The 12,885-nt window shown below is 41.5% G+C and overlaps 1 protein-coding gene across 1 annotated transcript in view; it reads left to right on the top strand.

The window, feature by feature from the left end:
* Nucleotides 1-12,885, top strand: part of SDK1 (sidekick cell adhesion molecule 1) — a 389,058-nt gene that overhangs the window by 249,362 nt on the left and 126,811 nt on the right. Inside the window, exons 13-14 of the mRNA XM_030958488.1 lie at nucleotides 900-1,076; nucleotides 8,953-9,089. Coding sequence (XP_030814348.1) covers nucleotides 900-1,076; nucleotides 8,953-9,089 — 314 coding nt within the window. The remainder of the gene's footprint in view (nucleotides 1-899; nucleotides 1,077-8,952; nucleotides 9,090-12,885) is intronic.

The raw sequence follows: 12,885 nt of genomic DNA, 5'->3' as shown, positions 1-12,885 counted from the left end.
AGCCTTATGTATTATTTACAATGAGCTATGTTCCACTTCATGACTTCAATATAGCCTTCCATGATTTTACTGTCAAGGTTAATACACTATCAATAAAACCAACTTGTCAGAGGCTGATACTTAATGAGAGTAAAAGCCAAAGAGAAGGAATAGGATTTCAGAACTGTTTACTCTGGGGTGCATAAAAGCCACACCAAAGATGCCCATGTTAGTGGAAACAACTCAATAACTTGGGCTTATAGTCTGTTCTAACCATGTAAAGGAAACCAGAATTTGTCTGGACTATTAAAATTTGAATTAGAGCATTTAGACAAAACTCAAAACTTGAAAATAAATTTGCCATAAAAATTAATGTAGTCTGAAAGCAACATAAACGAAATAAAATCCAAGGAAGAGCTTGGAGAGTGCTTGAAGGGTGAGCTGCAGAAAGAACTTTGGAAAGAGAAATATGGGTATAAAAATTTCAGTTAGGGGAAATTGAGTCTGTGGGCTCTCCACACCTCTGTGACATGTTGGGAGGGGTGTTTTTGATATGTGAGCTCTAGCAAACCTTCAACACGTTTCTGATGCTGGCAGTCCAATGTTACTGAGCTGGCCAGTACCCACCATTAACTGCAGAGTTAATGTTCTGGTGGGGGTGAACTTAAGAACTTGGATGTGTATGAGTACTCCATCTTTTCCTTGTAAAATACATAATATCTCAGATGGAATTACATTTTTCATTCTGATCGCTTGACCTAAAACTTAAATTTGTAAAAGGCACTGCTCTTGAAAGTAGCTGCAGGGGTCTGTCATTTTTAACACGTGATGACAGGAGCAGATCCCTTCCAGCAAAGTTAAAATAAATCTATTCTGGTGTTCTTACGAGTGATCAATAACTGAAGCACTGCAACACTCAGGTACCTTTGGAAGAAGGACAGTGCTGTAATAAACCCATCCAGCAGTTCCAGGATCACTGTAGAGAAGGATGGGACCCTCCTGATCAGCCAGACGTGGTCGGGTGACATCGGGGATTACACCTGTGAGGTCATTTCTTCCGGAGGGAACGACTCCAGGACAGCGCGGCTGGAAGTGATGTGAGTGCTCCAGCTTAAATATTCCCTACACTGCCTTTCAGACACCCTCAGGTATTTTTCTAACATTTCATTCCAGATGTTGTGGAGAGGTAACAGCTCTGATTTTTTGGTGTGGGGTTTTTTTTTTTAAGGGAAATTAAGGCTGGTTCATTGCTAATGAAATTGCTTTGAAATGCTCTGATCTCAGGGCTGAGCCTGCATTGAGCAGGAGTTTGGACTAGAGACCTCCTAAAGTTCCTTTAAACCTGGATCCTTCTATTACCCCATGCTGTAGGGCTTTCCCTTAAAGCCCAAGTGCTGTGCTGTGATGCCAAAGTTTGAAAACAAGAAAATGTTTTCTTCCTTTTAGTATTTTTTCTCTGTTAAACATTTATCAGAATAGCTGCTCCCTGGATGGGCATTGCTTACTCTTGCATTCTCTTTATACATCATTTTTCAGGAAAAAAAATAGTTTTATGTATTACTTTCTTTATTCCTATGGATCTTTAAAAATGAAAACAAAAAAAAAGTTTAAAGTGCCATTCTGCTCTGGAAAAGGATTATAAAAATGTCATTACATGGTTCCATATTTTCTATTTCTGTCATTTCACTGGGGTGAAGTGCACTTCCATTTTATTTTTATCACTAAAAGCAACAGCTGTGGGTTTGGTACATGTGTGGAGCAGATCAAATGAAAGAAAAAAAAGAAGGTAATGTTTTATGTAGAGTTATTTATTTATTTATTTGCTCGAGTAGTAAGCACGCTTTAATTCAACTAAAATTGCATCTGTTTCTGCTGGTCATGCCTGATGTCTCTGAGAAGATGGCAATTGTGTGGTTGGCAGTGTAATGAGTTCACCTCTGAGATTTGCTGTGCAGAGGGCTCTTTGATACAGCATCATTCTGACAGTGCCAAGGCTCCATCAGATGCCCATTTTCCGAGAGCGGTCATACATTCTTTTTCTAATTAAGCACTCCTCAGCTCTCCTCCCAGAGTGCATTTTGCTGCTGGTTGGAATCCAAGAGCAGGAGACAATTCAGAATATATTGCAGCTACATAACCACGCTTGCTCTTCTCTGAGGTGGTTTTTGAATGGAGGGCAGAGTGAAGACTGAAAAGAATGTTACAGCTTGGACTTTGAAACAAAGCTATAAATATGTGCTAAACACTTCAGTAGCAGGACAGATTCCTAATGCTGAATAGCAAAAGCTGCTCAGTACAGCACAGGGAATTGGATTTACTTGCAGTTCCCCAGTGAGGAGCTTCTTTTATGGTCCATAAAATCTGGGCTAGAAGTTGGCTGGGAGAGGCTCATCCTGTGTGCCCTGCTGGGGCACCCCAGCTGTTCCAGCTGTGCTGGCTGGCTCTCCATGCACTGGGAGTGCCTCTTAATCCTGCCTCTCTACTTCCTTTGATGTTCTGTTGCTGATTGCCCATCTCCTGTTTTTCCTGGAGGAATTAAAGGAATCTCTCGGACCCACTCTTTCAGAGGAGTCAAGTAACTGATAAGTCACTCAATAATACCTTGAATTGTGACATTTCATTTCAAAGCAGGGCTGCAGGTAGTGCAATACTGCCAGAAAACATTGCATTTCCTTGCAGCTTTCATCATTATCGTTTGGCTCAGCAGCACAGATCTGCAAGGAAGAGAGATACGCGATACAACAGGAGTGAAATGAAGAAGAAAATATGTGGAAAGGAAATGTCTGAAGTAAAGCTTAAATTAAATTCCAGCTTGTATAGGAATGACAGATCTATAACATTCCCTGTTCTCCTGGATAATTCCCTCTTGCAGAGCATTACCAAACAGGGCATGCACATTCCCATCGATGAGCACTTACACTTCAGTGCCTTGAGCAGCACTAATGGCAGACAAATGTTCAAAGGAGGCCTCTCAACCACTTACAAACTGGGGCAGCCACCAATGGATAACTGTGTCCCACACAGCCTTGCCTGACAACTCCAAATCTCTCCCCACTTTTTCCACCCCAGGAAGCAGCATGTTCCTCCTTCGCCTCTATGCCCATCAAGAGGAATTACCAAAGGCACAGATAAGTTTTTACTGATTTCTGTTCAAACTGATTCAATTATTTAATCTCTGAGTGTTCCAGTTTCCAAATCTCTGAAAAGAAGGAAAGAAAACTCTCTCTTCCTTTGCCTGCCCTTGCTGGAAGTCAGGCTGGGTCAGGGACAAAGGTTGTGTTCCTTGCTGGAAGAACCTGCATGGATAGCACGGCACAGAGACATTGGTGCTGCAGACAGGATGGATCATCTTCCTCAGTATGAAAGAAGAAATAAAATATTTGCAAAGGAAAGCCAGAAAACTAATGAAGAACTTGCTAAAGTGCAGCCAAAGGTTACCTTGCTCATCAATTTTGCACTGATGGTACTTGGGCACAGAAACTAATCGCTAGTCAAGATACTCTAGATTCATTCATTTGTCTTCTCTCTAAATGTGTTTATTCTCCATGTACATCACTTGATTTGATTTGCATGAGGTAAAACATTTGCGAGTGATGTTTCTATTCTGCAAGAGATAGATTTTAATTTTACACTGACTTTGTTTTTCTCCTGGTAGAATTTCTCGACTGCATATCAGAAACATTTGATGATGAGCCCCCCGCTTCTCTTGCATCCCTGCAAGTCACAGAGTTTGATCCTGAAAGTAATTGCATGTTATGAAACATCCCAGCTTCATTTAGCTTACTTTATAGTCCTGTAAACACTAGCCTGAAATACATACAGAGGAAAAAAGGCTTGTTCCTAAAGCTGCAAAAGCTGAGTTATCACCATGTATCACTCACCTGATGGGAAACTGTGCTGATTCCAGCTCAAAGTATCCTGAGGATTCTCAGGATGTATAAAATATGCAGAATTACCACTCTCTGTGCCTGATGATACCCACTGCTCAATATCAGCCTGTCTGCAGCCCGAGCTAGAGGATCTCTTTGTTGTATGAATGTGACTGCAAAGTATGGTAATGCTGCATTGTTGGAAAATCAAAGCCCTCTACAAGCCTCTGTTATGTCACAACATATAGTAAAATCTTTTAGGCTCTTTTTCTATGCAAAATATATGGGAAGGACAATGTAATACAAAAATAGGCAATTTATTCCTGGCAGCAAGTTCATCTCCTTTCAGTTCCCTTTCATCAGAGAAAAAGCTATTATTGTTCTGTCTTCTTCAAAAGCAGGAGAGGGGAGCTAACCACTTATAATAAACCTCAGTGGGTTGCCAGGAATGCAGAGTATTGCCTTTGTCAGCCATCTATCCATGAATTTGGATACCCTTTTTACTGGACTATTTATAATTGCCACTTCTTCCAATTTCTTCCCAATACATCCTATAAAAAAATTATTGCTGAAATTAAAATCGGTGTGACAAATGCAGGGTAAGTGATAAAAAGGATGTCCAATTACAAATGTAACTTGATACAGATCCCACATCCCTTGGTTCCAATTGCCCATCTCTTCTCCTTTCTCCAGGGAGAGAAAGCAGAAGGAATGTCAAACCTGAAAATATATTATTCCTTCCTCGCTGGAAAGAAGGCTTCTATTTATTTTTCCAAGCTCTCTATTGAGATGTCATCCAAGACTCAAGGTTCACTGCTGAGTCTGAGTGCACTTGGTACTCAAAGGAGAAATATCTCCCAGAAATGCATTTGGAAATAAATGCCATTGTGTCTGTCATTGAAGGTATAGCAGGAATGTAGGTGTTTTCAGCAAAAAGAAAGCATAAAATTCAAACCTCTTTCCCAAGTCATCTCCAGATCTGAACAGATTGAAATGGGAAATAAATCTGTGCACTCTGGAACTCAGCAACCCTTTAATTCCAAAAATTCCCCGTGTTACAGACCTGTGAGAGACAGAGAGCCTCAAAACTCAGGGCTGCCTTGCAGGAATTGGAGAGGATTCTTTTGCAAGAGAAACTGCAAAGTCCTGAGCAACAGTTGCCACGTTTGTTAATTTAAACCATGATAAACTTTTAGGAGCAGAGCCATCAGGGCTGCATGCTGCATTCCCTCCCTGCCTCAGCCCAGCGCTGTTATCAGCCCTGGCAGATGAACCACCTGCTCCTGAGCAGCCCCTGCCTGCTGGACCTGACTGAGGGAGTCCATTAGAAAATTGGAGCCGGGCTTTTCAGAAACTGACAAGAAAACTTGTTTAATCTCCTGTGCCTTTTTAGTAATCCCCTCTTCAGTCACAGTCTCTCTAATTACCTGCTGTTGGACCATTTTTCTCAGAAGTCTCTCCAAACCGTGTCTGGTTTATTTTTCTTAGCAAATAGTCTGCTTTTAGCTAATTTTATAAAACACTCTATGTGTTTGCTGAGTGAATTTTTCAGCTGCCCTCTGGCAGTGATGAGCTGACTCAAAACATTAGGGTTTCTGTTTTGAGCATGTATCATCTGCAACTGGCTAATATTTCTCTCCCAGATTGTCACAATGACTTCATGTTCTTTTCTTGCAAATGCACTACTTTAATTGCTTTGTCAGAGTTCCCTCAGGTCACCTTGGTGGCAATGCCATTAACCCTGGGGTTATCTATCAATTACAGATTTTAAAGTGTCCATGCACATATTTTGCTATCACATAATATAAGGAAACTTGCCTCCATGCAACTCTTCAGCATTAGAAAAATGAGGTTTTAAGATATTCTGTACTGAAAAACTTCCATATATTTCCTGTTGGGGCTGCAGTGAACAAAAGAAAGATAATGATGGAATTACACTTTGCATGTCTGGTCAGGGTCTGTTCAGTGCTCTGGGTGTTATTGCTCAAAACCTCATCCACTTTCTTGGTGCTGACCAGTTCTAGTCTGAGGTCCTCCTCACCCTGAGAAAGGGTTGAAATTAGAATGCTCTGCAATCATTTCTTGAGTGTTGGAAGCAAGGAAAAGTAATCCTCTTAAAGGAAAAATAGAAGCAATGATCTCTTTGGGGTACATGAATATTCATGATGGTGGTACAGGTCTCATTTATCATCCCTTCCACAGGGTATGTGGTAGCAAATGAGAAGGAGACAAAGTGTAAGTGCATGCTCAAGTAGAAATTACTACTTTTTAATCTCTGCTTTTGCATACTGCAATGAGAGAGGTACACTCCTGTGCTGAAATGTCTGTAGCTTTAAATATTCATTTCTGTCCAGGTGTGTTTCTTAGGCACTTGTTCTGTCTGCCTTGAGGGGTTTAAATCTGTGAGCACCATCTGTTGCTGCTCAGCGTGGACACGTTTGGGTAAAGACAAACCCAATATTTGTGATATTTGTGGATGGGGTGTCCTGGATGGAGGCAGCAGCTCACGCTACTCAATCTCTGTCTGAACAGAAAGTGCCCATTTCCCTTGTGCTGCTGCTGATTGTCCTTGTCAATCTGAGAGAAAAAGCTACTAAACCCAAATCCTAAGCAAACAAAACCTCAGGTTTTAACCCAGTCTGTGCATTTAAAAATGGGGAAAACACGGAAAAACAGGAAAACTATTTTTCAAGTCTTCTGAGTCTTGTTCCCTTGGAAGAAGAGACCAAGTTTTAAGTGTTTCTTAATTGTGTAGTCGCTGTCTTCAAGTGAGCTGTTAATTGAGCCCTTCTAATGTATGGGACATCACGAGTAGCAATTGCACACCTTGAAAATACCCATAATATATACAAGGAGTGCTCATTGGCTGCCCAGAAAATCAGACACATGGGAAAAACCTGCTGTGAGCTCCCCCTCAGCCATTCCTCCCACACTGCTGCTTCTGTGGCCGTCATCTTCCAGGAGGAGCTGGAGCCACAGCCCCTCTCTGAGCTTTTCCCCACAGGGACTGGTGATAAATGACGTGGGGACTGGGACTTGTGCGAGCCATGTAGCAACAAGACGTTTCACTCTTCCCTTCAGTAATTACCTTTGCCAGCTTAATCACAAAAACTTTTCCAACCAGCTTGCCTAGGACATAATGATAAATTGTGGTGGAGGTTTAATGTTTATTATAATTTAATGTTTCATTCAAAATTAAGCAGCACACTCCTGTAGTCCCTGGGTAAATGGCCATATCTTACACCCCCACGCTTCCCAGTGACAGCCACACTCTGTCTCCCAGGTCAGCTGCCCTCCTGCTTTGTTTCCAGGTCCCCCCTCTTTCCTAAACGTGTTTATCCAAAATTTCACAGTGCTCTGTTCAAAATTTACTCCCTTTGGGCCCACACGTGATCCTTGCTGTGCCTGATGTTTGTTTTAGCCCCACAGTGGCCATGTCTGAGCTGTCAGTGCACGCCCAGAAAGGGGTGAGAACAGCCAGCTTAAACTCCTCACCATCAAGGCATCTCAAGCAAACAATTTAATGAAGTTGAGATCTGAATCACACCCTGAGGTGTCATTCCATGTTTACTACAAAAAGAGCCTGGGGTCACCGTGCTGCTAATTTGGTTCTGCGTTTAAAGTCAAATGAGATGAGACAAGGCTTTGAGTCTCAGGTTTAGCCTTAGGAAATATCAACCCCTCTTGCCTGGAGAGAGGTGGGCAGGGAAGTGCCTTCTGCTTCTGGTGCCTCATTAGCTGTGTGTTTTTCTTGCCACTCTTTGGCTCTTCCAGCAATTTTTTTTTTTGGTGCTAACTCCACAGTGTGTATCCATCAGAAACGCATAAACAAAAGCATTCGCGGCTTAACAGAAAAATAATAAAACTATTGTCTGACTCTCCATATGTTCCTCAATCTTCAGTAGAAACAGAAATCCAGGACATATTTATTGTTCTGGCTTGGAGCCAGAGCCTGTATTTATTTTGGTGAGTGGCTGAGGAGTTGCGGTTTTTAAATAACTCTGAGCCTTCAGTGGCAAAATACATCACAAGCAGGAATTGCTGCATTTTTAATTTGAGCATGTGAGTGCCCTCGTGGCTTTCTGCTCTGGCCTGAGCTGTGGAAGGGTCACTCTCAGCCTTCCTGAGGAGGAAGGCAGATTGAATGGGTAAAAAATGTCCCTCCCTGCTTTTCCTTCACTCCAAAATCCTTGTTCTCCTTAGGAATCAGGATGATAAAGAGCAAAAATCATGCTTAAGTATAATGCTAAAGCCCTTTTATCTCTTAAAACACATCAGCATTTAAGTGTTGCAGTAGAATTTAGTGTTCTCACTTCACCATGCAGCTCCCACTTTCAGCCAATGAGTACAAATGAAATGTTTTTCCACAAATTTCCTTTATGTGTAGAAATTACACATTTTAATTGAGCTGCTGTTTTATTTTTGTTTTTGAAATGTTTTATGTTGTATTTCCATGGGGTTTCTGCAGGCATTTTCACTACATTTTCTGGTTGGGTGCTTCCAAAAAAATCCTTATTATAGGGAGGAAGGATTCTACCCATGACAGGATAAGCCTGAATCCATGAGTAAATCAAGCTGTTCTGTAGCCTAAGAATACATATGGTAATTTTGATTAGTCGCTCTGTGTGGATAGTGTCAATGTCTTCTGCTTCCTTGAGTATGAAAAATTCCATGTTAAATCATATCTCCCATGTGTTTTACTGTTTATACATATCACTGCTGTCACATTGTAGGACATCATTGTAAGACGGGAGAAAAAGTGAGAGAGGAAATTTATTGACCAACTTGCTCAGTCAAAAACAGGATGAAAATTGGTTTTTTGCCACATTTAGCGACATGTCCATTAGCTGTTCTATCCATCAGCCTTGGGACTTTCAGCATAATTTTTATTTCCCCCCAAACAGGATAAAATTGTGAAGAATTCTGAGACGTCTTTCACTTATGTAATTGTACAATAGCTGCCGGTGGTTTTATATCCATCATCACACGGGGCTGATGTCGCCTGCCTTTAACTGCCTGTAAGACTGGAGCTGAATGAAATATAGATTAATTTTTCTATGCTGGTTTATTTTTTTCCCCCCTCTCTCACCCTTTTCCTCTGCAGAGAGCTGCCTCACTCCCCTCAGAACCTGGTGGCCACGCTGAACTCCTCCTACAGCCGCAGCGTGGTGCTCTCCTGGGTGCGCCCCTTCGACGGCAACAGCCCCGTGCTCTACTACGTGGTGGAGCTCTCTGAGAACAGTAAGTCAAATACTTCTCAGCCCCATGGTGTTCTTAACCATTCCCTCTCCCCAGAGCTGCTGACAAAGTGCAGTTTGCACAGAGGAGTTTTACACTCAGGTGTTTGCCCGCTGAAAGAGCTGAGTGACAAAGAAGGCTGAGATGGAGGGATTGATTTACAGGACTTAGTTCCACCTCTGGTGTTGCCAGACAGACTTGAGGCACAACAGCTCATTCCTCAGTACAGCAGGAGTCAGTTTGTTCCTTCCTGTGGCTTCCTCTCCAGTTTCATGGATTTCTCGGTGCATTCAGAGCCCCAGTTTCACCTAAAACATGCAGAGAAGGGGACAATTTAAGGAACTGATGATCTGTCAAAAGAACAATCCTCAATGTCAAGAGGAACTGCTGTCTTACCTCTCTGTGGGCTCATATGTTTTCTCTGCTTTCTGTAAATTATCATTTTACACCCTTCCTTTAGGTAGGTGGTTGAGGATGCTTGAGTGCAATCCAAATATCTGACTTCCTGCATTACAAACCTGGGCACTGGGAATTGCCACTTGCCAGTTTTATCATGCTGTACACCAGGCTCTCAGTCTGCAAGGTTATTCAGGGACATTGCTAATGCCTCTTTAGGAGTTGATGGAAAGATGAGGGTATATGGAAATCGGTCACCTTGGCGATACTTTCTAATCTCTATCACCCTAGGAGCTGGAAATCCAAGCTGAACAATTGATTCTTGATGAAAAAATTAAGAGCATCACTTTTTGTGACATGTTGAAATTAGTCACTGCATAACTGAATGTGAAACAGTTCTGATTTCTGATTATCTGGAGAGCAGCAGTTTGTTTTGCCACACTGAGAGCTTGAGGAGGAAACTTGAGCTTCAGATCACATACCAGCCTTTTGCTTTGCAGGCTGGAGTGCATAACTTCTCAGATGTGGAGGTCCCAGAACCAATGATCTTGACAACTGTTAAGCTAAGTGCAGGTTTCTAATCCTAGCAGAAATCCAAAGTCGTGCCCAGGACTGCTGCCCTTAAAATGGTTCTTTTCAATCAAAGACTTTGGATCTTTTTGTGACAAATGAGTAAGAAAATCCACAATCCTGCACTCATACTTCATCTCTACCTTTTTATCACCACCTTCCTTTTTATTTTCACTCTTCTCTCTTTCCCTCCCATAGCTACAGGCCAGTAATTGGCTGTTTTTCTTCTTCTTTTCCCTCTCTAATCTTTTGCCCAAGGATGTTTCCCTTCTGCTCCTTGTTTCCCAGTGGCTTTGTTGATGACAAGTTAGTGAAGTCCCACTCTGGGAACATGATGGAAAGGTCCTAGAGCTGTATTTACACAGAGACAGCACAGAGGTGGCAGAACATGTGCACTTGGATCCTGCAGTGGGCTGCATGGACTGGGACAAGTCCCTAAAAGAAAAGGCAGCTCTTTCAATGCCAGGAGAATTATGGAATTGTTTCAGTTGGAAGGGGCCTTGAAGACCATCTCATTCCATCATCTTTATTTTGTCATGGAGGAGTTTGGAAGGTCTTCAAGTCCTTTCTACCAAGGATGCTTTGCAGTTGTACAGGAATGGGGTAGATGTGCCATCATTTTAGAATTAATTTACTGAAATTTGTCAAAGGCTCAGCCAAAATCAACAGTAGTTCTCTGGAAAGCATGCACACAGTCCCTGAGAACACCACAGGGTCCTGTGAACCACTGCTCACTCTGTGATAGATCAAATAATTTTGGCTGCTGTCATTGCAGTCTGCCACTGAGAGAGTCTCATTGTCCCAAAGCACAGGTCTGTGTCCTGCCACATCTCAAAGCTGCAAACAGGCCAGCTTTGTTGTGACCTGAGCATCTTAACTCCCAGATATATCCCAGGTCTTGCTGTCCTTTAAATTTTTATCTTTCTTTACTTTGCTTATATGTGCAATGTGTAAATGATTGCCCACAGAAGTAGAACAGGGAAGAATCTGAGCCCTTGGATATTCCACTGTTGCTGTGCCCTCTTGTTCCATATACACAGAGCAGTACAGCAATGTCAGCAGTGGCTTTGGTTTGGAACACTGACTGAAACGTCTGCACACTGACGCTGGCTTGTTTTGCTTTCTATTTTCCTGAAGTGATTGTTTTTCAGGGTTATTTTGATCTCAGCAGTGTGTGGTTAATATTTAGGTTCTCCAGACCTCCTGCTCCTCTGGAAACCATCACCTTCCCTTTGTTCCCAGCCATCCCAAGCACTGTTTGTGAACAAAGGTGGCATTTGATGTTGTGTAGGTAGAGCTTGGCCTGATATGACTCTGCAGAAACTCTCTTTGCTTTTCAAAGACAATTTCTGTTTGGGGTTTGTGCTGCAGAAGGACTGACTGTCAGGGGGACAGGGAACACCCTCCACGAGCTCTGTCACTGCCACAGCAGAGCAATGTGCCTCCCATCCCAGTCCCCCTTCACTTTCAAATGTGAAGGAGGGACACCAGAATTATGGTTTATTTTCCAGTCAGCAACGCTTTGCAGATTTTGTTCTTAGTTCTATGGAGTTTGAATGTTTGGAGTTTGAGTGTTTTGGTTACAGGTGCTGAAAAGTAGCCTTGTTTTGTTGCTTTTTTTAGCTGTTTTGTTTTGGATAACTTTCTCACAGCTTTAGTACCCATGGTAGGTTTTGAAGCACTTACCATCAATGAATACATAACAGTGTCTGCTGCAGAGAAATAGCTGAAGAGGATTCAAAATAACAAGTATAAATTTCAGGGGTTTAATTACCAGCTGCATTAGAGGGAGGCGTGTCACTCCACCTGGCATGGATTAGAACTCCTTTTCATTAATATCAATTCAGTAAAGAGATACAAAACCCTCATTTTAATTAGAGGGAAGAAAACAGTGGCAGATCGTGCACATAAATTGCTGGGAATATGAACGATTCTAGCCACCTAATTTTTAAAATTAATGTATTTGGCACAATGCAATAATTCTCAAAATATGAGTATTCACAGTAGACTGTGTCTGTGGGTGACTTGAGACATATGGCCTTAAACATTTGGGGGCAAATTTATAATCTAATTTGAAAAACACAGTTCCAAGGAAACACAGTCATTAAGTATTCCTGCCCACACAGAGCCAAGAATGTGAACCTTGATTTGAAATAGGATTTTCAAATAAATAGTACCATGCATTGCTGTCATTTGCACTAATATAATTTTGGATGTTTCATGACCTGTTTAGCCCCATTGCAATTTACCTCAGAATTCCGATGAAGTGTCTTCATGGAGTTAGGAGGGGATATGCTTATTTTATTCCAAAGAGGTTTCGACTGGAGGAATTTATCAAAAAAATATTCTGAATAGTCTTTTAACTGAAGAAATGAATTAAGACTTGTAGAATTCTGCTGAGAACAATTAAGATAAAAGCCCATTTTTGTTTTATTGTATTCTGGGATATCTGTGCTGTGTGAGGTGATGATATAACTCAGAATCATCATGTTGTGCCAATGAGGAGATAATAAATGCTCCAGTGGAAAGCATCTCTACATGCTTAACTAAAACCTATGAATTGTCATCCTTAATTCAGTAGGAATATTCAGGTGGAAAATATTGAACTCATTGATAAATCTTTGCAAAAATCAAAGTAAAACTGCATTGTCACTATGACTGTGATTCAGATCTATATAAGATAATTTTAAAAGATACTTTTTTTCAGGCCACTGCTAGACATTGTATAGGTCCTACCAAACAAAGGGTGAACCATTTAGCTTTCATTTGGATTTTTTGCAATATCATATCGCTACAAAGGTTTGAAAGATGAATTCAGTGTATTCCAGCAGTA

This window comes from Camarhynchus parvulus, chromosome 14 (genome assembly GCF_901933205.1).
Source record: "Camarhynchus parvulus chromosome 14, STF_HiC, whole genome shotgun sequence".
Taxonomy (NCBI): domain Eukaryota; kingdom Metazoa; phylum Chordata; class Aves; order Passeriformes; family Thraupidae; genus Camarhynchus; species Camarhynchus parvulus.
Note: the sequence above shows the minus strand (reverse complement) of the source record. Positions and strands in the feature narration are given on the sequence as shown.